The 25512-nt window shown below is 38.5% G+C and overlaps 1 protein-coding gene across 1 annotated transcript in view; it reads left to right on the forward strand.

Moving 5' to 3' along the window:
- Positions 1-21790, forward strand: part of LOC308662927 (uncharacterized protein C3orf20) — a gene marked incomplete at its 5' end in the record, with an annotated part of 42076 nt that extends 20286 nt beyond the window's left edge. The window contains 5 exons of the mRNA XM_081319073.1: positions 4208-4328; positions 5778-5979; positions 9510-9819; positions 11432-11539; positions 21604-21790. Coding sequence (XP_081175199.1) covers positions 4208-4328; positions 5778-5979; positions 9510-9819; positions 11432-11539; positions 21604-21750 — 888 coding nt within the window. The 3' untranslated portion in view covers positions 21751-21790. The remainder of the gene's footprint in view (positions 1-4207; positions 4329-5777; positions 5980-9509; positions 9820-11431; positions 11540-21603) is intronic.
- Between the last annotated feature and the right edge of the window lie 3722 nt (positions 21791-25512).

The following is a 25512-nucleotide window of genomic DNA, read 5'->3' on the forward strand; positions in this document are numbered from 1 at the left end:
CCGGATCCCTGGGAACATCTAGGCCTGATAGCATAGCCATGTCTTGAGAGACTTGCAGAACGTTGAGAGGGTTGGTGTGTACCAGTTGTGCCTATTCCTAGATCATCTCCAGTTTGGATTTCTGTAATGCCCTCTGCATGGTGTTGTCCTTGAAAAGAATTCAGAAGTTTTAGCTGGTACAGGCAATTATGTGTGCTCCTGCAAGGGTCTCCAACCCTGGCAACTTTAAGACTTGTGAACTTCAAATCCCAGAATTCTTTAGGCAGCCATGTTGCCTGGCTGTCTGAAGGTTGCCAAGGTTAGAGACCCCTGTTCTAGAGCACACATGTTACACTTTTATTTGCAATTGGGTGTTCCTGTGCTTCTGGGTCAAATTCAAGGTGCTGGTTTTGAAGTTTAAAGCTCTTCATGGCGTAGGGCCAGGTTATCTGAGGGACCGCATCTTCCCAATAATATATAACTGCCCCATCAGGTGCAGCAGAGAAGGTGCTACAGCAGAAAATCTGGATCCTGCCAACTTTAGTTGTTTGGCAGTAAGTCTCCTCCATGAGTAGGAGACAAGATGGTTTTACTGCAGGCTCCATCTATGAAGGAGTTGTACCTGACAGAACCCAGAAGGAGAGCCTTTTCTGTCATGGCATCTACCCTTTGGAACATCATTCCCATTGAGGTGAGATTAGCTCTGACTATACTGGCCTTGAAAATCTTTCAAGACATGGTTTTCCCATTAGGCCTGGGGATCCCTTGGAAACAGGGAGCCCACACCATGACTTTATTGCAATCAGTTTTTAAACACTCTTCTATGATTTAATAATATGTATGGGTCATTTGTGTGTGTGTTTTATTGTTTTGTTTTATTGTACATCACCAAGAATCACAAACATGAAATGGGCCACTATATACATTGGGTTAGATAGACAGATAGACAGATAGATAGACAGCAGCACCCACATTTTCTGCATTGCATAAGAAAAGTATGTCTTCTTTCCTCTGTCCTTACCACTTTCTACAGAGGGACAATCGAGAGCATCCTGTCATTTTGCATTACTATCTGGTTTGGAATTATTACTGCTTCAAACAGGAAAGCGGTGCAGAGAGTGGTGAGAATGGCAGAAAAGATTATTGGCAGTTCACTTCTTTGTTTTTAGGACATAGCATATAAGCAATGCTTGAGCAGAGTCCACAGTATTGCTTGGGATGACATCCTGTTCACAACCTGTTTTCCTTGTTGCCTTCTGGAAGGAGGCTTCATGGTATCTGAAGCAGAATATCCAGATTCAGCCACAGTTTTGTTCCATATAGCTTCAACCTTGTGAACTCTCAAGTTTTCTCTTTCCCCTATGTTTTCAAAATGGACAGTGATTAATACTCTGTGTGTGTGTGTGTGTGTGTGTGTGTGTGTTTATTTATGTATGGATGTAACACATTGTATTTGCTATGGATGCATACATGTGTATCTGTTTCGGCCTATGTGCATCTTTGCTAGTCCAGTTAAGAAGACTGTCAGACATGAAAGCAATGGGAAAATGTCATTCTGTGTGAATCTGCCCCATGACACTGATTTATCTTTTTTTTTTAAATTTCTTAGATAAATGAACAGTTAAAATTAAAAGTGCTTAGCCAAAATTCCATGACCATTACTTTTGCGGCCTTGAATGAAAGTATTACCTTATCTTTGATAAGACCTGGATGTCTGCAAGGATGCAAGGCTGATAAACAGGTACCCATCAACTAATGAAAGCACCCCCGGTTTTTTGTTTTGTTTTGTTTAAATCGGAAGGCTGATTTTCACTGGCACCATAAAGAAATTTGTCTGCGTGCCATAATTCTAATTGAAACTCAGGAGAATTTGTGCCTGTCTATGTTGTGTCTCCAATGACCCATTAGGACAGAGCTGGCGTGATATAGTTGGGAAAGCACTGAAGTAACATTAGGGAAAAATTAATTTAAGTTCACTCTCAGTTATGAATTTCCCTGCGGGAATTTAGGCCAGATAGTATTTCTCAGCCAACCTACCTCACAGGATGGATTTGTAGGAAAGTGGGGAGGAATGAGTACTGTGTATACCATATCGAGGTTTTGAAACAAAGAGGGCACTAATGCTGACAAATAACAAAAAGCACGGTTGAGTATCATGATTAGGTTATCCCTATCTTCTAAATATGGGACGCGGTGGCTCAGTGGGTTAGGACGCTGAGCTTGTTGATCGGAAGGTCGGCAGTTTGGCGGGTCAAATCCTGAGTGCCGCGTAACAGAGTGAGCGCCTGTTACTTGTCCCAGCTTCTGCCAACCTAGCAGTTTGAAAGCACGTAAAAATGCAAGTAGAAAAATAGGGACCACTATGGTGGGAAGGTAACAGTGTCCCGTGTGCCTTTGGCGTCTAGTCATGCCGGCCACATGACCACGGAGACGTCCTCGGACAAGCGCTGGCTCTTCAGCTTTGAAACGGAGATGAGCACCGGCCCCTAGAGTCGGAAACGACTAGCACGCATGTGCGGGGGAATCTTTACCTTTACCTTATCTTCTAAATGCTTAAATAAAACACTTATGGCATTATAGTTACCATACCCTTCTAGCCTTATACCCCGTTTTTCTGCTTACCGGCAAAATTAGATTCTGCAATAAAAGCGATAGACAAACTGTACCTCATTCTATCTTGTTCCCTTCTCCCCCTACAACACACACACACATACACACACACACACACACACACACAATGAACACCGCACTTGGCTCATTTCAAATTGCTTCCCTGGAGTTCCATTGACCTTTGCAAGAACCCCCCCAGGAACTTTGCTGAAATCGGCAATAAGGACAACTTTCTTTCCAGAAGGAAATTGTTCGGTCCCTTCCCCCCAAAATATTTATACTGTGGATGCACTTTTGTGGGAAGACAGTCTTTGCATTAAAATGTTTTATGACTCCACTGGTTGCCTTCACAGGGCGGCTGAATGACATATTTATCAGCCACGTGGTATTAATTGGCCCATTCTTTAGATTAAGAAGTCATTTTTGCTTGTCATTTCCTTCTCCATCCCCTATATACGTCCCCCACCCAGACATGCAAACAGACACACTGCAAAACATACGTTTTAAATTGCTTTGGTTAAGCAGAAACACAGAAAAATGATTGGTTCAAGCACTAAGAAAACGAAAAATGTTTTGAAAATGAAATACACATCTATGTAATGTATACTCATGCAAGTGGTCCAATGTCGTTCACATCTGGCAATTTCAATCACTTCAGCCGCACTTTCAAGCCAGTTCAGGAATGCTCTGAAAATGGGGATTCGGCATCATTGGCACTTTTAAAAGATTTATATGCTCATGTGGTGGAGGGGAAAGCATTTTGAATATCTGTGATTTTAAAATGTGCTTTTGTATGTGAAATGTGTAAAGATGAGTTCCAATAGCTCATTCCATTTTTTTCATGCTTGCTATCTTCAAACCCTCTCTCTTGTTCTTTACTAAAAAAATAGAGTGAAAGAAAAGGTGTGGGATGTTTATTTTGAAGGAGAAAAGATGAGAGACTTTTCTCCTTGAAAACTGGTCTGGACTCTGCAAACATGTATACCCTTCAGCTGAGGGAAAGCACTGCTATCAAAGAAGAGAATGTTCCCTGTTCCTATACTAGACAGCTTGTAGTTAAAGCACACAGTTTGTGTACATTTTTTTTTAAAAAAATCTAAATAAAGGTGATTTTTTTTTAACCCAGTAAGGAGGCTTTCAAAACAGATGCCTTTTGGCTGCATAAGTGTTCTTTTGCTATCGTTTGTCACAAACCTATTGCACAAAATAGGCCAGACCCTTTTATGCTTCTTCTAGCACAGAATTATTTATTTTTCTCCAGCATCAGGAATTACAGAGATAACTTCAGATCTATACGGAAAGTAAATTGAGTCTTTTAATGATCAGTTAATAGTATTACTGGCAACTCTCTATCATGCCATGTCTCAGAATGAGCAGAATGACTATGAGATTTCAGCTCTGGTAACATCCACTACTATAACTGTTCTCTTTTCTTTTCTTTCTTTCTTTTCTGGCTGAATCTTACCTCGTATATGACATAGCTAAGAAAAATGGATGCAATCCAGTCCTTGGTCTAAAAAGTCACAGAATTTTGCTAAATGATGGCTGTTAAGATTTCCAGATGCTAAAATGCAGCATTTCTTAAAATCATTTTCATCTCCCTTTTTCCTTTCAAAAGTTGACTTTAAAAAACATTGAAGCTGATGAGAAAGAACATTGGAGAAGATGCCTTGTTGACATTAAGAGGAGGTTTGAGAAAACTGTAAAACAATTTATAAACAGTGTTTTGATGGTTTCAGGTATTGTCAGTTTGCTGAGTTTATGAAATTCACATTGCTTTATTAATTAAGGTGTATAGTCAGGTGCCCGCTCATGCAGATAGATATGCTCTCTTTCATAATAACACAGGGGTGATAAAAATTAAATTTGAAATGAAATGAATAATGGTACAAATATGACATCTTAAATTTCAGAATTTCAGAAATGATAAAATGACGCAGATAAATGTTGTGAAGAAATATGACTAGTGGTCAAATTATGTATTCCAAACTGTTCATCTGAGGTAACACTGGGAACTACTAAATCTACTACTAGAGCCTTGGTGGAGCAGTGGGCTAATGCCTCCTTAAGTAACACCAGCTGCCTGCAATTAGTGCAGGTTCGAGTCCCACCAGGCTCAAGGTTGACTCAGCCTTCCATCCTTCCGAGGTAGGTAAAATGAGGACCCAGATTGTTGGGGGCAATTAAGCTGACTTTGTAATAATGCCGCTTGGGGGTGTGTGTGAAAGCCCTAACAAGCAGGCATATACATAGAATGAAGGCTACTGCTAAGCTTGTAAGCCGCCCTGAGTCTTCGGAGAAGAGCGGGATATAAATGGAATTAAAATAAAAAAAATTAAAAATAAATAAATAAATCGATTCCTTTTGGGTTTTGTGTTTGAATTATTCATATAACATTTGTAGTTGTTGCTGCATCAAGTAAGAATGGCTACAAAAGTAGATATTTTTGTAGTCGTCCTACTTCAGCTGGAAAAGTCTTCTAAACATTAATTGTAGGACAGTCCCTAGCTTTGACACAGAATATAAACAGGTAGTATAAGAAAGGAAAGGGAAAAAAAGGAATATGAGACGAGACATTAGTGTTCTTTCTCATATGAATGATAGATAATCTACATTTGTAGCTTCTTTATCCAAGTTCCAACAGACCACAGACCGGTACCAGTCCATGGACCAAGGTTTGGAGATCCCTGCCTTTATGATTGAAATCCACATTGCACAATCTACATCCACTATGGTCATATGGAGGGCATCAGTTTAGTAAGAGCTGTTGTATATAGCACTAGTGTAGAGAGTGACTTTACTGTTATACATATGTTAGATACATAACACATATGTGTAACCCTTTCTGTATAGGTACATATTGGGAAGAAACTTATATAACATTAGCTTCTCTGTGTTCAGATAGCTGGAAAATATGGTATTTATCTATTTGCCCAGATGAGTTTGGATCGGAGTAAGCACAACCGAATACTCTGAAAGCCTGAGAAGGACTTTTAAAAGAACAGTCTTTTTAACTAATGAAATCCAAAGGATTATTTACTTTTACTATCTCCTATACTGCCTTGTATACTGTATCTGTAAAATGTAATTGATCATTATTGCTACCATTGTTATTTTAACACATTGTTATTATCTTTTAAAATATATAATAATCTTTATAATCTGCCCAATAACCTGTTGATTGGCAGGAATATGCTGCATAGACTATCCGGCTGAGTTTCGTACAAAGCCTGTGAAGTGTAAAACGGAATCATCACTACAGACCTGGGATCGAAAGCTAAGAGAAGAAGCTATGGCTTCAGTTTCAAAAACAAAAGACAAAAGAATTGTCAGGCCAACAAGCTTACCCAGTTACCGGCCAGTTAAGAGAAAATTTAGGCCTGCCTCACGGTAATTGAGACAATCTTTTGGAGGAGGGAATTCTCTGAAAAGCAAGATTAAATAGGTGGGATAACAATATGCTCCTTCTAAAATAGAAACAGTGGAGTTAGTCATAAAAGGCTAATTGTGAGTGGCAGAAGCTGAAGAATGTCAACTCTGATGTCCATCAGAGGGTGAAGAGGGCCAAATGATGAAAGAAACATCATGCTGTTCCATCCCTTTTGTACCTGTGTCTTGATGTGGCAGGCAGGTACAAAGGGGGCCAAGCTTGTGCTGCAATGGTGCGATGCCGCTTTTGTCACATTGACAAAAGTGCTGGATCCTGCAGATGTTACTACAGATATCCCAGATGTGTCTTCTGGACATCTGCTGCTTTTCATGTTCCTCAGAAGATGCACCAACAGTGACCGTATTTGCTTACTTTGGGCCTGTGGCTTGCTGCTTTATTTATTTCTGCACCTAACCTGCATTGATTATGTGCCATCAAGTTGGTGTTGACTTTTAGAAACCACATAGATAGTTTTTCTGCAAGAAGATCTGTCATCTAGCTGATCCTTCAGACTTTCCAATAGTGCACCCATTGTCACTGTAGTTGAGTCTATCCTTGCTGCTGATCTTCCTCTTCATTTCTTTCCACTTTTCCTAAGTGACATTACTTGGAAAACATTCTGAGAAAGTTGGCAGAAAGACAGGCAGAACGAGCCATATATATTTTGCTTTACTCATGTTACAAATATTGGTATTAGTGTTATTGAGTTGCAAAATTATGGTGAGATGCTGAGGGACAGATGTGTCATTTCCATATCACCTGCATGGTGTCCTCTAAGTTAACCTGCTGCCATGTAGTATAGTGGAAAAGGCTATCTACTCATTGACATTGAAGAAACCTTCCAATTCTGATCTGATCTGGTTTGATCTGATGTTATGGGAAAGGAATATCTTTTTATCCTTTGAAGCAACAATTGAGAGCAGCAACATACCTTGAACCGGTCTTAAGCTTGTGATGTATAAGCAGACAACTTCAAAATAGGATAAGAACTCCAAATCAGATAGATCAAATCATTGAAAATCAAAAGAAATTAAGAACACTAGTGTAGAATTTTATAGACTGTTTCAGGAACATACAGCTTGTAGACTTAGGGCCACATAGAACCCTTGGGCTTTACTACAAGGCATTAATTTAGATTAATCTGTCTTTTCTCTGGCAGCTTCCCACATTGAGTTAAAAATGGAAAGACAGAAAAGAGAATGGCCAGAAAAATAAAAAGTGGCTCCATTCAGTTTGGCTCTGGAGTCATTCTTCATTTGGCAAGCAGCCCCATGCAAATTACCCCTAAGAGACTGTAACTCTCAGGGGAAAAATGCTTTTTGAAAAAAATGTATTAAGTGGCCTGGAGTAGGTAATAGGCAGACTTAAGAAAAGAGTGGATAAGAATGAATCTGTTGTGGGTATTGTTGCCTTCTGGGTTTCAGTGAATCTTTTTACTAATGGCACCCTAGTTACAGGCAGTGGTGGGATTCAGCCTGTTTGCACCACTTCAGCAGAACCGGTAGCTAATTTTTTGTTGCCCAGGCCCAGAATGGTCTTCCAGAAGTGGCATCCACACAGAGAACCAGTTGCTCACATATTTGAATCCCCACCACTTGTTACAGGGCATTTTCTCCCAAAGATGCCTCATTTAACTTTTATTGCCCCTTTGTTAGCCCAAAAGCTGCCTGACAGTTCTAAGATATTGTATTAATGTTGTGCATTTTAGTTTATATGTATATGTGTCTCTCAGTAGGCACATCAGATTTGCTTTTTTAGCTATGACTATTTTTGTAATCACTGTGGTGGTATGATTGAAGGGCAATGTTTTATGCTACACTTTATACCAAATATCCTCTGGATGTTTGAAATAATTTAATACTATAAAAATAAACCAATAGTGAAAACTTAAACATAATAGGATCTATCTATTACCTATCTCTGATAATTATCACTATAAAATTTGACTTGGACTAGTGAGTGGTAAAACCATTTTTATATCCAGTCATTTTATAACTGCTTGGGGTCTATATTAGATTCCAAAAAAGTAATAAGGCTAGTATATAAAATATGACCAATACAAGCACTGATAAAAGAAAAGCATTTTTTTAAAAAAAAAACACCTCTAAAATAGCTTAATATTTTAAAAAATTGGGTAAAAGAAAAGCTTTGGCTGATGTTGATTCTCTGGGCAGAGTATTTCAAAGACATCAGTCCAGATAAGGCCATGTCTATCAGACATTGCTGCACTCATTCAATGTGAGCATCAGTGTAAAATATCCAAAGTTATTATAGGGGGAAGAATTACTTCAAATGACACAAACCCAAGCATTTAGGGCTTGAAACATTAATACCAGCATTTTGAATTTAGAATGGAAACAGATTGGCAGTGAGTTCATATAGAAAATATGGGTTGAATATGCTCTTATCACACTCAATAGTCCTAGCTATTTAATAAACTGAAATTTGATTCTGATAGAAATTTGATAGTCTAAGTTTTGACCATTGATATTTTTGGTCTATTTTCAAAGGTAACCCTCCATTATAATAGAGGTAGTCCTCAACTTACTACCATAACTGATCCTGGAATTATGGTCTATAAGTCATGCTAGTCATTAAGGAAGTCACCACATGACTATGCCTAATTTTATGCCTTATTTTTGTGGCAGTCGTTAAGTGAATTTATTACTAAGGAATCCACTGTCTCTAATGGGCTTTTTTTTGCAGAAACTGGAAGTAAACTGGTTTCTGGCAAAAAACAGTGGAAATTGTGGTCATGTGACTGGAAGGTGCTGCAAATGACTGTAAATGCAGGCACATTGCCGAGCACCCAAAATGTGATCATGTGACCATGGGGCCACCAGAACCTTGAATCTGGATCATAAATATCCCTGGGGAAGTCTTGTCATAATTTTGAGTAGTCATAAGTCAAGGACCACCTGTACTCCAAATGAGCTCACCAAAACCATCTTTGTAGAAAAGCTAGCCTTCTGCAGGCTTTTTGTCAAATGGCAGGACTCTTTCTCCTGATTACTTCCTCTCATCTTTTCCCTAATTATTAAGCTAGAACAAATGTATAAGTTCTGTCTTCTCTATATAAGCTTCAAGGTCCCTATCTTTTGTTATAATTTCCCCTTGACTATGTAATGTTGTACAATCCCACCTAACTGTTACATGACCAGATAATCATTGTACAGAAAAGACCAGAAGAGGTAACAAGAAAGGTAGATGCCTTAATGACAGTAGTGGGAGCGCTGACTTGAAGTTAAAAAGTCAGGGTCCAAGTAAGTTTTGAATAGCGTAGTTATCACTTGCTTTTCATTTACTGTGTTCCAGATGTACCTCTTACTCAGATGAATACACTTTGAATACAGAATTCAAAGTGTACTGAAAATTGTATGCAGCACTAACATTGACACTTTCCAGAGCTTCTGTGTTTCAAATATTATTTATCTATTTAATTTTCCATTCCTTTTTTTCTCATTCTTTTCTTTCCAACTTCTTTGCACAGAGCCAAAGAGATCCCAGATGTAAGCCCTGCCCTTGAGCCGTGGGCAATTTCTCCTACGGATTGTCCAATTGTGCTGCGCAAAGTTTTGACCAAAACCAATGATGGCTTGGGTTGCAAATGTGTAGTAAAAATCCCATTAATTACAGACTTGGAATTTGAAAAGTTTATCACTGCCCCAAGAAACCCTAAACAAGTCATTGTGATATGTGTGTTGTCACCACAAAAACATTCACACTCTCCTTTCTTTGAGTGGTCTGTGGAACAGTTGTATATAAGGATGCAGCACGGCCGTCCCTCACCTTGTGTTCAGGTAAACTAAATGTTGATGCTTTATACATGGATTTTCCCAAAGCAAATTCATTCTTCTTAGCTAGGTAATAGCTGTTTCTATTTTATTGAGCTGAAGTAGTAATGTAAGAGCAGTATGCCAATAAGGGAGTTCACTGACCACAGAACTTGGCTCAGTCTATTATTTTGTGATTCAGAAAAGAATTAGAAGCAGCCTATTTTTTTTCCAATCAAATGTACGTGATTTGTACTATTTAAATCTGGGACATGAGCCTAAAGCAAGAGTCATTCATTAGTAGGGAATTTTGTTTTCTATTAACTCCTGTCAGATGGACAGTGGGAGGAGGAAAAAGATTCAGAAATAAAATAAATGTGATAAAGAAGTCTCTCCAATTTGAATTACAGTGGTTTCAACCTGGATTGAGGACATGTGTGTGTACAATAAAGTAAAAAAAAAGAATAAGTAAAAGGATTAGCTGCTTACTACATACACGGTATAAGCCAGATCCTAAAAATAACCCTCAACAGCCATGACAGAAATTATCTTGGAATAAATGTCCATAATATTGCATTGTAAATTATGAAAGATAACTAAATCACAGAATTTTATTTTATTTCCATAATTTATTCACAAAAAATCTGATTAGCTGTCCAGATTATGAAAAAGGAATATACACCCCTCAGCTAAATCCATTTTCTCATCTGTTTTTTCCTCCAGAAAACAAATTGGTGAGATTTGTTGTAAATTATATATTATAAATATCTGTTACTGTTGTTAATTAAAGTAGAATTGCCTTAGTGGATCAAGGCAAGAATCATCTGCTCTACCTTTTTTTTTTACAGTGGCCATTTTGCTGACTCTTGTTTGAACTCAGGATCTTTGGATTTATATTTGTTCTGAAATCAAAGTTTAATTTAGCTGTTACGATCATTAAATAGTTATAGATGTTTCCCCAGAGAATTTCACCATCCTCTTAAAATACATTAACATAACAAAAAGATTATATTTTAAGGGCAGATGAGAGAACTATCCCAGTTATTCTTTATGTTTATTTCAGACGTCTGACCTCAGCTTCTGTTTTTTTAGAGGAAAAAATGATGGGCTATCTGGGATTTTAACTGTATGCATGTTTTGGATTTTAGGTTTGGGGTTCTTTTTTCCATAGCTTTATCTTTTGATCTGGCAATCAATTTTAACTACCATCTTAATTTCTCACATAGGAATACAGAGGATAAAAAGGATTAGGTATCCATAACATAAAAATAGAGGGGCTCTGAAGTGAGTTTCTATACTGTCTTTGTCTTCTTGTGACACTTTTCGGTCTGGCTGGAATATGCAACTTGCAAATGAAAGCTACATGCAGAAATTGGTATATCATCCACTTCCACCAATTTGGGGTTCTGCCCATGCACACAGCCAGAATGTGGCTCTGATAAGTTTTGATTGAGGTGATGCAGACAGAAAAAAAAATCTCTCACCTATGATCAGAAAGAGCTTTAGCAATATTGAATTCACCCTGACTGCATAGTGAAATATTGTTTCTCCATTTGATTTCTAGTATGTAAAAAATGTTTATAAGACAAGTGCACAAGACATTTCCATAAAATGATAGAATGATTTACTGCCTTTCCAGAGCAAACATGATACCTACCGTTTCCTGAAATATGATCTAGAAAATCCACTGAACAAAACGCCGCCTCTTCTGGTACAGAAACATGGTGTCGTTCCTGGAATGGTGGTGGCAAGTATCTGATGGCTTTCTTGCGGTGCCTATTGACCTCTTCATTTCATTGACCCTGCAGAAATTATTTCCTCATAATGCATTGAGGCAATTTTCCATAATCTGGTACTTTATAATCCACAAATACATGTGCTGATCAGAATATATGAGTGTTGAGAGTCCAAAACATTGAGAAAGTATCATGCATTCTGCTAATGGATGGGGGAAAAGTTTACTTATGCACAAAACATCTACAACTCAACTTGCCTAGTAAGAAGTTGGGACTGAAGTATCTAGGTCCCTTCCCCATCATAAGAATCATAAACCCAGTTACGGTGGAGTTAAAGCTTCCCAGACTCTTAGGGAAAATCCACCCTGTGTTCCATTGTAATTTACTGAAACCCTTTTGGGGCTCTACCTTATGACCTCCCCCTAAGAAGGCACCTGGCCCTCTGGTGGTAGCTGGACAGACCCATTATGAAGTCAAACGTATTCTTGATTCTAGACTTTTCAAGGGAAAGTTACAGTACTTAGTGCAATGGAAAGGATATCCACTATCCGAAGCCGCTTGGATAAAATCTAGTGATGTAAAAGCTGACAGGCTCATTAATAAATTCTATGATAAACACCCTAATAAACAGAGAGGCAACTCCTAAGCTATGATTTTGTTTGAATTGCAGGATTTATACTTCTTGTAAAGGGGGGGGCAGATGTCAACGCTGTAAACACTGGATGTTCCTGCTCTGACAACTGATGAAAATCGCAGCCATTTTCTCTTTTTGCTTCTAACATGCTTTTTCTTCTATTTAGAGATTTGGTGCAGAAGAGGGATTGGGATGAATGCTGAGCTCAGCTAGCCATAATAATAAGCACTGCTTTGTGGGAACCCAAGGACGAATTGATAAAGTTTTGGCGGGCTGAGGAGCTGGGGAGAAAGCCCTCATTTCAGGCTAATTGGAGAACATGATTTATGACTGCTTGTTGGGGTGGGGGTTGCAATTTGTTACTTTGTATACGGGGGAAGGGAAATTAGTTTGGGGTTCAACTATGTAGTGCCGATACTTTGTTTTCTGAATAAAATGTTCTTTAAGGAAGAATTCTTGCCTTGAATTTCTTTTGGTGGGATTCATCTATTGGAACCATGACAGTAGACGGGTGAAAAGCTGACGACAATCCTTGCAATGAGCCAATTAACTTGAGGAAACCCCTCCAAAACTTGGTCGTAAGTATCTGCTGCGAGCAAGCTCCACATGGCATCAGGAAGGGCATTGGCCTTAAACGCTCAGCTCCAACCAGTCGCCCCAACTCAACCCCATAAAGGGATTAGAGAGTTGCATAAAAAGGGAGTTTGCCAATCTTTTGGCTCCCTGACAGTCCAGGGAGTGTGCTCCTCGAGAGGCTCCTGCCTGCAAGTCGGCTTCGGACGCTTTCGAAGAACTTGCCTTTGGCAGGGTTCTCTCGAGGTGCTTAGAGTCTCCACTGGGCAGGATCCACTCCAATGACCAGATCAGGTCTCATGTCTTTGGTCTTGCCTCCAGCTGTAGAACATAAAATGTTTCTTTCTCTGCCAGTGCGCTGGCTTGCGCTCCCTTCGGTGAGGCAGCAGCCATGGCTGGGGTGCTGGTTACAGGTGCTTCTTCCTTCTCCATGCTGACATCTTCCCTGAGTCTTTATCAGCCTATCCCTCAACTTAGGGAAGGTGACTGGAGCTCAGGACCCCAAGGTGGTTAAGGTAGAAAGGTAGTTTTTGGGTTAATGTCATGGTTCTGATAGATGAAACCCATCAAAAGAACTTCAAGGCAAAAATTCTTCCTCAAAGAACATTTTATTCAGGAAACAAAGTATCGGCATTACATAGTTGAACCCAAAAACTAAATTCCCTTCCCCAGAATACAAAGTAACAAAGTGCAATTCCCACCTCCAGTATGCTGTCATAAATCACATTCTCCAATTAGCCTAAAACATGGACTTTCTCCCCAGCTCCTCAGCCCACCAAAACGTTATCAGTTCGTCCTTGGGTTCCCACAAAGCAGCATTATAATTATGGCTAGCTGAGCTCAAACATTTATCCCAACCCCCACTCCCTTTCTGCATCTGATTTCTAAATACAAGAAAAAGCATGCTAAAAGCAAAGAGAAAATGGCTGCATTTTCATCAGTTGTCAGAGTGGGAACATCCAATGTTTACAGCATTGATATTGTGACAGAAACATCCAAAGAAATGTCTTTAACTTAAAACTCTGCTTCCCAGACTCAGATCTTTGTCCCCTCCCTGGTAGCTTGAATCAACCAGGTGAGCAATGATCAGGTTTACAGGTGGCAGAGATGGCTTCAAACCTGTCCACTCTTGAGAGCCACAGGCTCACGTTAACAAACAAAGATCCAGATTGCAGCTCAGAGCAAATATGAGTCATATTAATGTGCTTAATTGACCGATCTTCTGGCCAAGCGTTTGCTAAAAGAGTCTGGGCTTATCTAAGTTGTGTTTCTGACTGTTATATCACAGATGCAATAAGGGTGTAGAAATAGTTTCACTTTATTGTCCTTATTACTACCATAAAAGCTCAAAGCAACAAGTATCACCTTGACTGCTTTCTTAAATGCTAGCAGCATTGTTTCTGTTTCCTTCTTCTGGAATGTTTTTTTTAAAGACTTCTCAGCTAAGTTTTCAGATATTCTATCAGGCAAATACTAATCAGGCTCAATCCTGATTCAGCTCTTGCAAGTTCCTATCTAGACAAGGTCAGTCAGGATCTGCTCCCTGTTGCTGAGGCAGACACTAATTGCATTCCTAACGATATTCTGCACAATTTTTGTTATAAAGAAAACACATGAAGAATCCTAGATAACTTTGGGAACAAAGGGTGGGTGAGTATGAAGAAATTTTCCTTTTTTTATTTTACTCCCAAGCCTCAACAAAACATCTCTGATTAACATTTAGAGAAGTCATGTTTTTGTGATTAAAATTAAATTTTTAAAAAATATTCCATATAGTGGTACATTTGCATGGTTGTTCAGTACTCGGTCTCACTGATTCAACAAGATTTGTTAATTAACCAGATTTAAAATAACATTTGCACATAAATTGTGAAAGATTTGACTTTTTTAATTTCCTTTTTAAGAAAAGACTTAATTCTCAGTCTCTTTCTGATTTGATCTATGAAATTAACATCCTGATCTCAGTTTAAATGACAGGGAAACGGAAGCATCAAGAGAAGGTCTTATTCATATATGTATAAATGCAATAAGTGAATGTACGAGATTGTAACCCTATTCACTGCCCAAAATCTCATGCCATGTGCCAAAATCACACAACTGTGTTTAATAATAGAGGGATCTAGTTATGCCTGGAGTACATTAAATTTATTTTAGGGTCTTTGGCACATAAAGGGAGACATTCGTTGTTCCAGTTGACAGAGGCGCCTACTCAGATAAAGCAGACTTCTAGTAAACACAGTCTTTTTGTGTTCTAGTACTGGTTTTTTATTGCTTGTGAATCCCTCAGTCTGGAAGGGTAACCCTTGGGTAAGCATATTCATCATTTGTAAGGATTCTCTGCTGTACAAGCAGCATTTCAGCATATCAGAAGTTATTAGTTACCACTCCTACTTAGTATTGAAATGCTATGAGGAAAATACAGCTAATATTTGTGAAAATGAGGACAGGGTTTGTGTTCCTTGAAAGAACTGTTTCTTATTTTAGCAAAAAAACAAAAAACAAAACCTCATACCTATTTGGAAAGAAACTAATAGATCAAGTTATGAAATGTGAGGATGGATTTCACTTTCAAAATTAAATATTACAAGGATTACCGTATCTTAAAAATAACATCTGGACCTATGAAGGTGATTTTTAATCAGCTCCTTTTTTAAATCCACATTTATCCAGTTTACCATATGGAAGTTTAAAGTGTAAATTTCTCTAACACTTCTAATTTCCTATATACATTTTAGTAGCTTAACTTTTTAATACATAATTTAATACATAATTTAATACATAATTTAATACATAATTTAACACTTTTTATATATATCTTTATTATGTTCTCTGGCACGGTTAATCTCAACAGTCTACCATAAGACAAAACAGAACTGATAAATCTGAACTTTGCCCAATCCGATTCAAAATAGTGCACATAACCATTGCTAATGGTTATAATTAGCATTAACTGAAAAAAAAGTCACTTCAAAAACTTCCACAGACTTAAATTTGTCCATTCTTCATGAAAGAGTAGCAAAAAAGCAGTTACTGCTGGTAATGTCTTTATGCATAGATTAGGTACACAACTGCCAATAACACAGCAACAAATTAATTACGGCAGAGAGAGACTATTTCTGCTCACTATATATCAATAGGCATACCAGCAAGCAAGCCAGCCAGCTTATGAAAGTTTGCCCTGTTGGCTCTAGCAGGACTTTAACATTCAGAGAATAATAAATCATCCTGCTGAAAACTACACAAGCAACCTATAAGGTGATCAAAATAATGATTCAGTGTCTGGTTTGAGAGCAAAACTGCTGCACAAAGGGATTTTCAAATGATCCTGAACCGAGCAGAGTTAGCTGCAAATGCAAGGTTCATCAGTGCTGATTTTGCGAAAGTCAAGACATCTGTTCCTTGATCTTAACCAATGATTGCTTGTTCAGCCATGGAAACACATGGTCTTCTGTCCAGACTGCTGGAATAGCCTACTAGCAAGCAAGAGCAATTATTCAAAATTAGAAAAACAACTCAGCTTTCTACAGTGGATAATATTAACAGCCTGCATGCTTACATGGAGATGCTCCTAGTTAAAATTGCTTTGGATTGAAAGTTTAAAGTGCTTTCCCATGAACTAAAATGTAGTTATTATTTAAGCACACAGAGATACATGCATATTATAAATCCTAAAATTTTCCTTCTGCTAATGTCATAAAAATCCTTGATACCAAACAATATTCAAACCAAATTATAAGTTCTTTTAACAAGTGGGTTACAAAGTTACAACCTGCTTACACAAAATCAGAATTCCCAAGAATTTAAACAATTTGGCAATATATTTTCAGTAATAAAGTGTTTGATAAATATGCCAATTCCTAAAACACAGTTAAGTTGCTTCCTTGTGTCATTCCCCCCTACACCTCTGACAATTCATAAAGCGACCCCAGCAACGTTGTTGGCATAGAAAAATCAATAAGATGAAAATATAATTTCACTACGGAATAATCAAGCAGATCAGCTTCCCTTTTCTTCCTCTAAATGTCATCTCAAAACTTTCAAGAGGGAATTCCAAACACATGAAGGTTGACTACAATAACTTTGATTATGTGTCATCTAGGATGATCTTAATGGGACGCGGTGGCTCAGTGGGTTAGGACGCTGAGCTTGTTGATCGGAAGGTCGGCAGTTTGGCGGGTCGAATCCCGAGTGCCGCGTAACAGAGTGAGCGCCTGTTACTTGTTCCAGCTTCTGCCAACCTAGCAGTTCGAAAGCACGTAAAAATGCAAGTAGAAAAATAGGGACCACTACGGTGGGAAGGTAACAGCGTTCCGTGCGCCTTTGGCATCTAGTCATGCCGGCCACATGACCACGGAGATGTCCTCGGACAAGCGCTGGCTCTTCGGCTTTGAAACGGAGATGAGCACCGGCCCCTAGAGTCGGAAACGACTAGCACGCATGTGCGGGGGAACCTTTACCTTTACCTTTTAGGATGATCTTGCTCCAATTTGGTCCTTCAGGTCTTCTAACAGTGTAGCCATTATTGACACTGAAATTGACTCCATCTATCTTATTGCTTGTTATCCTCTTCTTTTTTTGTCCTTCTATCTTTCTCAGATTTATAAACTTCTCCAGAGAGCTACTGTAGATTTTCACATACTTTCTTCAAAATATGATACTTTGAGCTTGGTCATATGTTCCTTGAGTAAGAATTCAAGAGTTATTTACTCTATTATATATTTGTTTCCTTGGGTATTCTTAGAAGTCTTATCCAACACCAATGCTAAAAAGCATTAATGATTTTTCTACCCTGCTTCTTTAAGTCCAGTCTTCATTTCTGTATAGTGTCATGGGGAATATCACTATCTGCATGATTCTGATTTTTGTAGGGCCACATCCCGACATTTGAATATGTTTTCTAAGGCTTTCACTGCTAACTTATCAAGTGTTACTCTATGTCATATTTCTTAACTGGTGGTTCCTTTACTGTTTATAGTCAACTGTAAAAGGTAATAGCTATTCACCACTTTAATATTCAATTCTAATGCTGGTTGCTGTATCTGTTTAAATTAGTTGGCCTTCTATATATTTAAATTTAGTCCCATTTTTCCACTATGCTCTTTAACTTTCATTACAGTATTTGCCGACCATTTTCATTTCACAGCAGTGTTATCAGCATAGAACAGGTTATTGATTTTTCATCCTCAAGTGGTAAAACCACACTCATCTTCCAATCAAGCTTCTCTTAATATAAACTGAGCATAAGGGTTGAATAAATAAGGGAGAGTGTACGCCCTTGCCTCATTCCTTTGCCCATCTGAGCCAGTCTGTTTTGCCACGTACCATGCAGACTGTGGTATCCTGGCCTGTTTACAGTTACCTTAGAGTGCTCCGTTTTCCAAGATCTGTATAGTTCAGGGGTCCCTAACCCCTGGGATAGAGCCCACTATCAGGCCGTGGCCTATTCGGAATTGGGCCATGTGAGTGGCTGGCCAGAATGCTTGCATACACACATGTAGCTGCAGGGTGGCGGGTACTCGTGCCATCCTGCTGCTCATGCAAGGGCTGCATGCGTGTGCACACCGGCCTGCCACTTGTGCAAGGGCTGCATGTGTGCACTGGCTCTCTGCTCATACAGCCCAGTCCCCTTGTCTCCCCCCACCCCAAGCCAGGCTACCAAGCTGCAAAGGTTGGGGACCACTGGTATGGTTAGATTATCACTACAGCAAAAAGAAAAACAAAAAAAACCCCTGCTTTTAAGGAAATTTTTTAAAAAAGTAAGAAAGAGACAGACAAGATAAAGTCTATAGATGAAATATCTTCAGAATATGATATTGTTCAAAGAAATTAGTTTAACTATTGTACCCAGCCTCAATTTAATGGAAGAACTGACGACGGATGAAACTCCATTGCATTCCGAATGATGTTGGTGTTTCACATTGATGGTGTTGCCCAATTAGGTAATGAAACATGTACAAACAAAAACCAAGTTCAGAAAAGATAAAGAATTTCACAGTTCAGCCCTGAGCTACAGATATTCTCTTCTACCCATTGAATTGCCATGCCACTGAGTTCACATTTAAGTAGTGTATTAATCAGAATGTCACTTTTTGACAAATGTTATTATTCCCACAATCTACTAAGAAAGTTCCTCTTTCAAAAATGGAGACAAAGTTTCTGGTGGCAAGATTTAGACTTGATAAATCTACTCTAACTTCTAGTAATTATTACATTGTTTGCAAGGCATTTGTATAATGATTGCTTTTTATCTGCTTTACAATTTTCTCAATTCACACTGGCTCGGACTATCTTTTTTTTAAAAAAAAAATAGGGTAACTGTCTGTCTTCCTCCCATCCTCTATATTTTCAGCCCTTCTCTGTGGTTTCTTAAGAATGATGCCTACCATTTCATTCATTCAGCATGTTAGAATTCAATTTGTTTTATCCTGGAGTTCTGAATTCATTTCAAGAAAAAGCTATTCCTTGACTATGACTAACAGCAATGAGAGTTGTAATCTGACAGATGCTGAAGGCATCAGCCTGGGGGAGGTTGGCTTTCACTAACCATTTACTCAACATTGAAGGATTGAAGTACTGAAGGATGTCAAATACAGGTCAGCCAGCATGCTGGCTAGGAGAATTATAGGAGCTGAAGTCCACACATCTTAGTGTTGCTGAATTTTACAAACAGTGCTTTAGAACGTTGAGGTTTAAGTCTAACAGTATCCATTGTGAAAAGGAAAATTAACTTGCTTCACTTGATTTTAATCATCTCACTTCTTTATCCCAGCAGATTAAAACTTTCCAGGGACCCATTGATTATTAATAAATTGTAAAATCTTGCTAGTAATAGGGATGAAATCATTTCTTCAGAAATCGGGGAAAATTATAGAAATTACCTTTAGCACTTTCAATACTGCCTGAACAGATATAATTTTAAGAACACTTTTTGAACGGGGTTGTAAGAAAGGGTTGGCTTCACATCTCTTGCAGCTATTTGTCTTTAACATTTATATCTGCCGCCCACTAGAGGGAACTGCTGGCTCTCTGAAGAGGCAGAGTTGTGAGCAGTAAGTTATGAAGCAGCCAGGTTCTTTGGCTGTAAAATGCACTCTTTGTTCCTTGTGTGAAATCAACAAGATGAGCAAGTGGTTGCCAGCCACCCATTTCCAATTAGTGTCCTTACTCTCCACCCCCCTTTCCCCTATAACCTCACCCATACAGCACTTTCTCTCTGCTCTCCCAAGTGTCTCCTACTTTTCTCTCCTTACTTATTACACCTACTTCTGTGGTCCTCCACCCTTTTCCTTCACTTTATGCCTTCTACACTCCACCTCATTATGATGATTCCAGTAGGTGTGCCACCCTGTTTTATGCCTTCATGGCCAATCAGCTTTTCTACTCTCTCCTTTGTTCTGATTTTATGCCCACCCATTCTTTGAACTCCCCATTTACCCCTCTATCTACTCTTTCAGTTATATTTTCTGTTTTGTAGCACTGCATTTATTATACACATACTTTGCAGAGAGTCAAGTGACAAAGTGAATGCACATGGATGTGGTAGTGGCTCTGTAATGACAGGCATACATTATTCTGATTCTGCACAGGATAAGAAACCCTGAAAGATCTTTCTTGCGCTCTGATACAACTCTTCCTTTCACTCAATCAGAATCATCTATATGGGTTCTCCAGTGCCCCTTAGCTCATCAGTATTATTCTTTTTCTGCCTTTTCAATTAAAGGAACCTGATATATTTAGGATATATGTTTATTTATTAATGTAAAATGTTGTTCTATACGGCAGGAAATTTCTTTTGACAAAGTGTCCCTCTGTACAGCTTGGATCTCTGCTCTCACTGGTACCACCATTGTAATTTCCCATAATACCTCAGAGGTTTGTTACAGCAGAGGCATTGTAGAAAAATACTGTGTCAGCTAGACACAGGTTCCCAATTCTGCTGGGGCAGAATTTCTTTTCAAAAAGGCCAGAGGACACGACAGCTATCAGCAATGGATCCTACCTAGTCCCAAATCTCAGCAATAGATCCAGGATACGAAGTATACTATTACAAGCGATAACAAGGATAGATAATATAGTAGAACAAAAAGCATAGTGATCAGGTGACAAGACAGACAGAACTCTCTATGGTAATAAGAACTTCTAATGGGGTCCCATATTATCTCTCTTTCTCTCTCTTTCTCTTGCTATTTGCGTATTACAAATGCATGTAACACCCCTGGTTTAAAGGCATAGGACTAGGATCCTGGTACAGTCTGCATACCAGTATTAATTGAAAGACCAATCTTCTACAATAGGATATTTCTTTTCAAAGAATAGTTTCACATAGTTAGCATTAGGCCCAGTTGCTTGCAAACTAAGAATAGAGGTGATTCAAACAGGTGGAAAGGCTGTTCTAGATCAGCAACTGATCCTTGGTGTGGTACTGAAATATAAGCTTACAGTTGGGCTCTCTATTTATTTATTAGCAGCACCTCACATCTTACATACAACAGACATTGTATAATTTCACTAAATCACATAGCCTAGAGCTGATTGGATTGGTAAAATAAAACCAATGGCCCCTTTAACTAGCGAACTGAGCAGGTCTTTTTAAAATATAAAAGTCAAATTTCTTTGTGGATGTAGCCTTTAGGAGATTTAAACTAGTATTAAAATACTCAGCATTAATAATATTAAACGATGTAAAGGAAGACTGTTTGTGGTGTGCACATATAGCTGTCAGAGGCGCTTATGTCTGAGTGAAAATATTTAAAGCTCCAGTACAAAACAGGAAAAGGAAACCATTTGGTCCAAGTCTTCAAACTTAACCTTATTTTTTTTTGTTGCAAAGCATTTTTGTTCCTCTCTTTCCTGTCTGTTTGTCAACAGATGTATGCCGGAGGGAAGCTGCTGTTTGGGAGCTCTGTTTTCAACGGATACAGCTACAGTAAGAAGGACCTGCTAAAACAGATCAACCAAGTTTGCCTTGACTGCAAAAGAGATCACTTCCTGCCACAGAGTTTCAAATTTAGGTAAAACAAAAAAAATAAAAAATAAGGAGAAGAGAAAAGTAAGAATGGGGAAGAGGAAGGCAATATCACGCTGAGGTGTATGTTTACAACATTAACTTGACAAGAATGTATTGCAATGAAAAGAATGAAATTCCATAAACTCCTTGTAGGGTGAGTGACAAGGAACAGAAGAGGAGGAGAAGGGGGATAACAGTAGTAATAATTTGGTAAAATATTCTTTCTTGTTATGGTTAATGGTTTTAAAAAATGGTCTCTGAATACATTCAGAACTTAGTTTATAAAAATATTCCTACTGTTACTTCTTGTATCATCGAGTTGACAATTTTATTTTTATTTATTTATTTTATTTTAATCCCATTTATATCCCACCCTTCGAAGACTCAGGGCGGCTTACAATTTAAAGCACAAATCAATATGCTTAGCAGTAGCCTTCATTCTATGTATATGCCTGCTTATTAGGGCTTTCACACACACCCCAGCGGCATTATTACAAAGTCAGCTTATTGCCCCCAACAGTCTAGGTCCTCATTTTACCTACCTCGGAAGGATGGAAGGCTGAGTCAACCTTGAGCCTGGTGGGATGCGAACCTGCACTAATTGCAGGCAGCTGGTGTTACTTAAGGAGGCATTAGCCCACTGCTCCACCAAGGCTCCTATTTTGTCAACCTTCTTCCCAAGCAGACTTCTTGAAGTGATCCCCTTATACTTTTTATATCTATTCTTGCTACCTTTAACTTTGCAGAGGGAATAATAATTGCAATCTTATAGTCACAGGGAACAGAAACAATGATCATATATATTGTTTAAGGCATCGGACTGGAAAGCAGGAGACTGAGTTCTAGTCCTGCTTTAGCCACAAAAGTCAGCTGGGTGACCTTGAACCAATCATTCTCTCTTAGCCCAACTGGTTGTGGGAAAAATAGGAGGAGGAAGATGTGTGGGATATGTTCACCACCTTGAGTTATTTTAAAAATAAGGGCAAGATACAAATAAATAAATAAAAAGTAAAAAGCAAGTTGCACAGTTCAACCAAAGAGAGAAGCAACCTAGAATTAAGGAGAAATTTCCTGACAGAACAATTAATCAATGGAACAACCTGCCTCCAGAAGCTGTGAATGCTCCAACACTTTTTAAGAAGAGACTGGACAGCCATTTGTCTGAAATGGTATAGGGTTTCCTGCCTGAACAGGCGGTTGGACTAGATGACCTCCAAGGTCCCTTCCAACTTTGTTGTTGTTGTTTTTGTTGTTGTTGTTAGCCATATCCTTATTTTTAAAATGCACCAATTATATCAGCTGCAACACCAGCCGTACCAGTTTTCAACACTCATAGAATGTAAGAGATTCTTTGCATCACATTTTTTTCTTGGATACTAATGATAATAACCTTCATTTCCAAGGTACTGCTCAGTTTGATTCTTTAATATCTTATTACTATGTTTGTATGACTGAGAGAGAGAAAAGCAAAGCATAGAGGATAGAGTTGCAATTGCAGCTGCCATTTTGACTTTTATTTTTCCTGCATGGATTCCCCTGAGTCTGGTGATGATGCGGTTAAGGACAGGTATCTGCTTCTATTCAACCTGGTAAATCTGCTGCAGACTAGCTTCCCTCTCTCCAATCCCTGGACCTCATGACCATTTTCTTCCACAATCTTGTCTTTTTTCCTTTCTTTTTCCCAATTAGAATATTAACCTGGTGGGGTCAATATAGCCATGGAAACAGTGCACTCCTGAGGGAGGCATCCTTCTAAAATAGAGATCAAAAGGGTCTTGTCCTTGCCTCACTAATATCACCCTAATAGCAGAGATATATTATTATTTTCATCGAGTGGGATGTTTTCACATACCCATCCCCATGTTGATATGCGAATCAGGATGATGGGACAGCATTTTAGGTCTCCCTCACCCATGTTCAGACTCTCTTTCATACCAAGACAACTTCCTTTGCCCCCTTGAGGAATTTGCTGACCCAACTTGATGGGCCACCTGCAATGTAATTAACATTCAGGTTAGCTTTGTCAGCTACCAAAATCACACTGAAAGGGCAGCAGCTTTAGCTTAGGAAAATAAAATGTATCTGAGAAAAAAAGAGGAAATCAGATAGTTTTCCTCATTACAGACAAATAATAAGGTTTTATGGGTAAGGAAATAAAAGGGGAACCAAAAGAGAAAGAAGGCAGAAGGAAAAACTCCAAGCTTATCTTTAGCGGTATATAAAGTCTAGTATATTTAAGGGTAAATATACTAGACTTTGTGGGATTCTTTCTCTGCCACAAACAAACCTTAGCATGGTATTAATCAGATACCAACAAGTGGAGGATCCTTGCTGTCTGAAACTGACTTCACATAGGAATTTGAAGATTAAGATCTTCATAATTACGAGGGGAGCCCCACTGTTTTGTTCCATTCACTCTGAATATAGTGTTGATCTCATATACTAGGAAGTAGGTATTTGTAAGCAGGACATACGGAACTCAGGAAAAAAAGTTGCAGTTTGTGGGCATGATACTGTAAGTCATAGGAGTTCTGTTCTGTTCTGTTTTAGTAGAATTTTGTTATTACTAACTCTCTTTTGTGAATGTTATTACTGATTGAGTCAAAAATTCCAGGAATCAGTGAATTCTCTGCTGATAACAAGATTCCTCAGTGTGAACTGGAGAAAAGAGGAAGCATTTTATGTGTCACTGGAATTTGCTTGTGATTTTGCTAACATTTACTGATGGAGAACATCAAAATAACTAGGAAACCAGGAAGCATTTCAGTACCCTTGTTTGCAACTATTCATTCTCTCTGTGCAATAGTCTCAGTACAAAAAAAAATAATAGTTGGCGGGAAGAATTGATGGCTTTTCTTGCTGGTATTTTCCAAGGTCACAAGTTCTCAAGTCTTTTTAAATAAAAACTTTGAGGACTGAGAATCTGGTTGGCTGGTTAACATTTAAAAACAGTTGCTACCAATCTGATCTTGTCTCTAAAAGTAATTTAAGCATTCAAATACTCCATAGAGAGGTTAGAATGGTCTGGGCTATTTAACATGAAGTAGAGTTTGTAAATTTCCTTCTAGGCACTGTATCTGATAACCATTATCAAATGTTTTGACATTTTGGTTTGTAGTGCTAATTTAAGAAGTGCCGGTTGAAGCATGGCAGGGGCCTTAGTTTAATATAGCACACGCTAACATGGCATAGGCACTTCCAACCATGATTTATCCTCAGTTTGCCAGTTATCAGCTCAGGAGGAAATGCTGCAAACTATCCTTGTTGAGTTTCTTCTGTAGCACCAAGGTAATGAATTCAGTTTACAGAGATGTAGGAAGAGGGAATGATTTGGAACTTAAATTGGAACAGGCTTTGTGTACAGAAAGGATCTTGTAGTCAAGCAAGCACTTGGCCCAAATTAGAGAGGACCATAAGTATCCATATCTATGTAGGGCAAAGAATGAATGAAGGGTTGTCAGCCATTTGGGAAATTTTGCAAAAATATAGATGACTATGATCACTTGTGGTTCCTTCTTTGTAGAGGTACTAATGAGAAAAAACTGACAATTTTTATTTATTTATTTTATTTAATTAGATTTCTATACCACCCTATTCCCGAAGGACTCAGGGCAGTTTACAGGGCAGCATAAAATACAATATAAAAGATAATATAAAATTAAAATAAATTAAATTAATTAAGCCCAACAATTAAAACAATATTTAAAAAGCTAAAACCCCTTCAGTCCAGGCCTGATAAATCGAAAAGCCAGGTTTTCAGGTCCTGGCGA

This window comes from Vipera berus (genome assembly GCF_964194415.1).
Source record: "Vipera berus genome assembly, chromosome: 2".
NCBI classification, from domain to species: Eukaryota; Metazoa; Chordata; class Lepidosauria; order Squamata; family Viperidae; genus Vipera; species Vipera berus.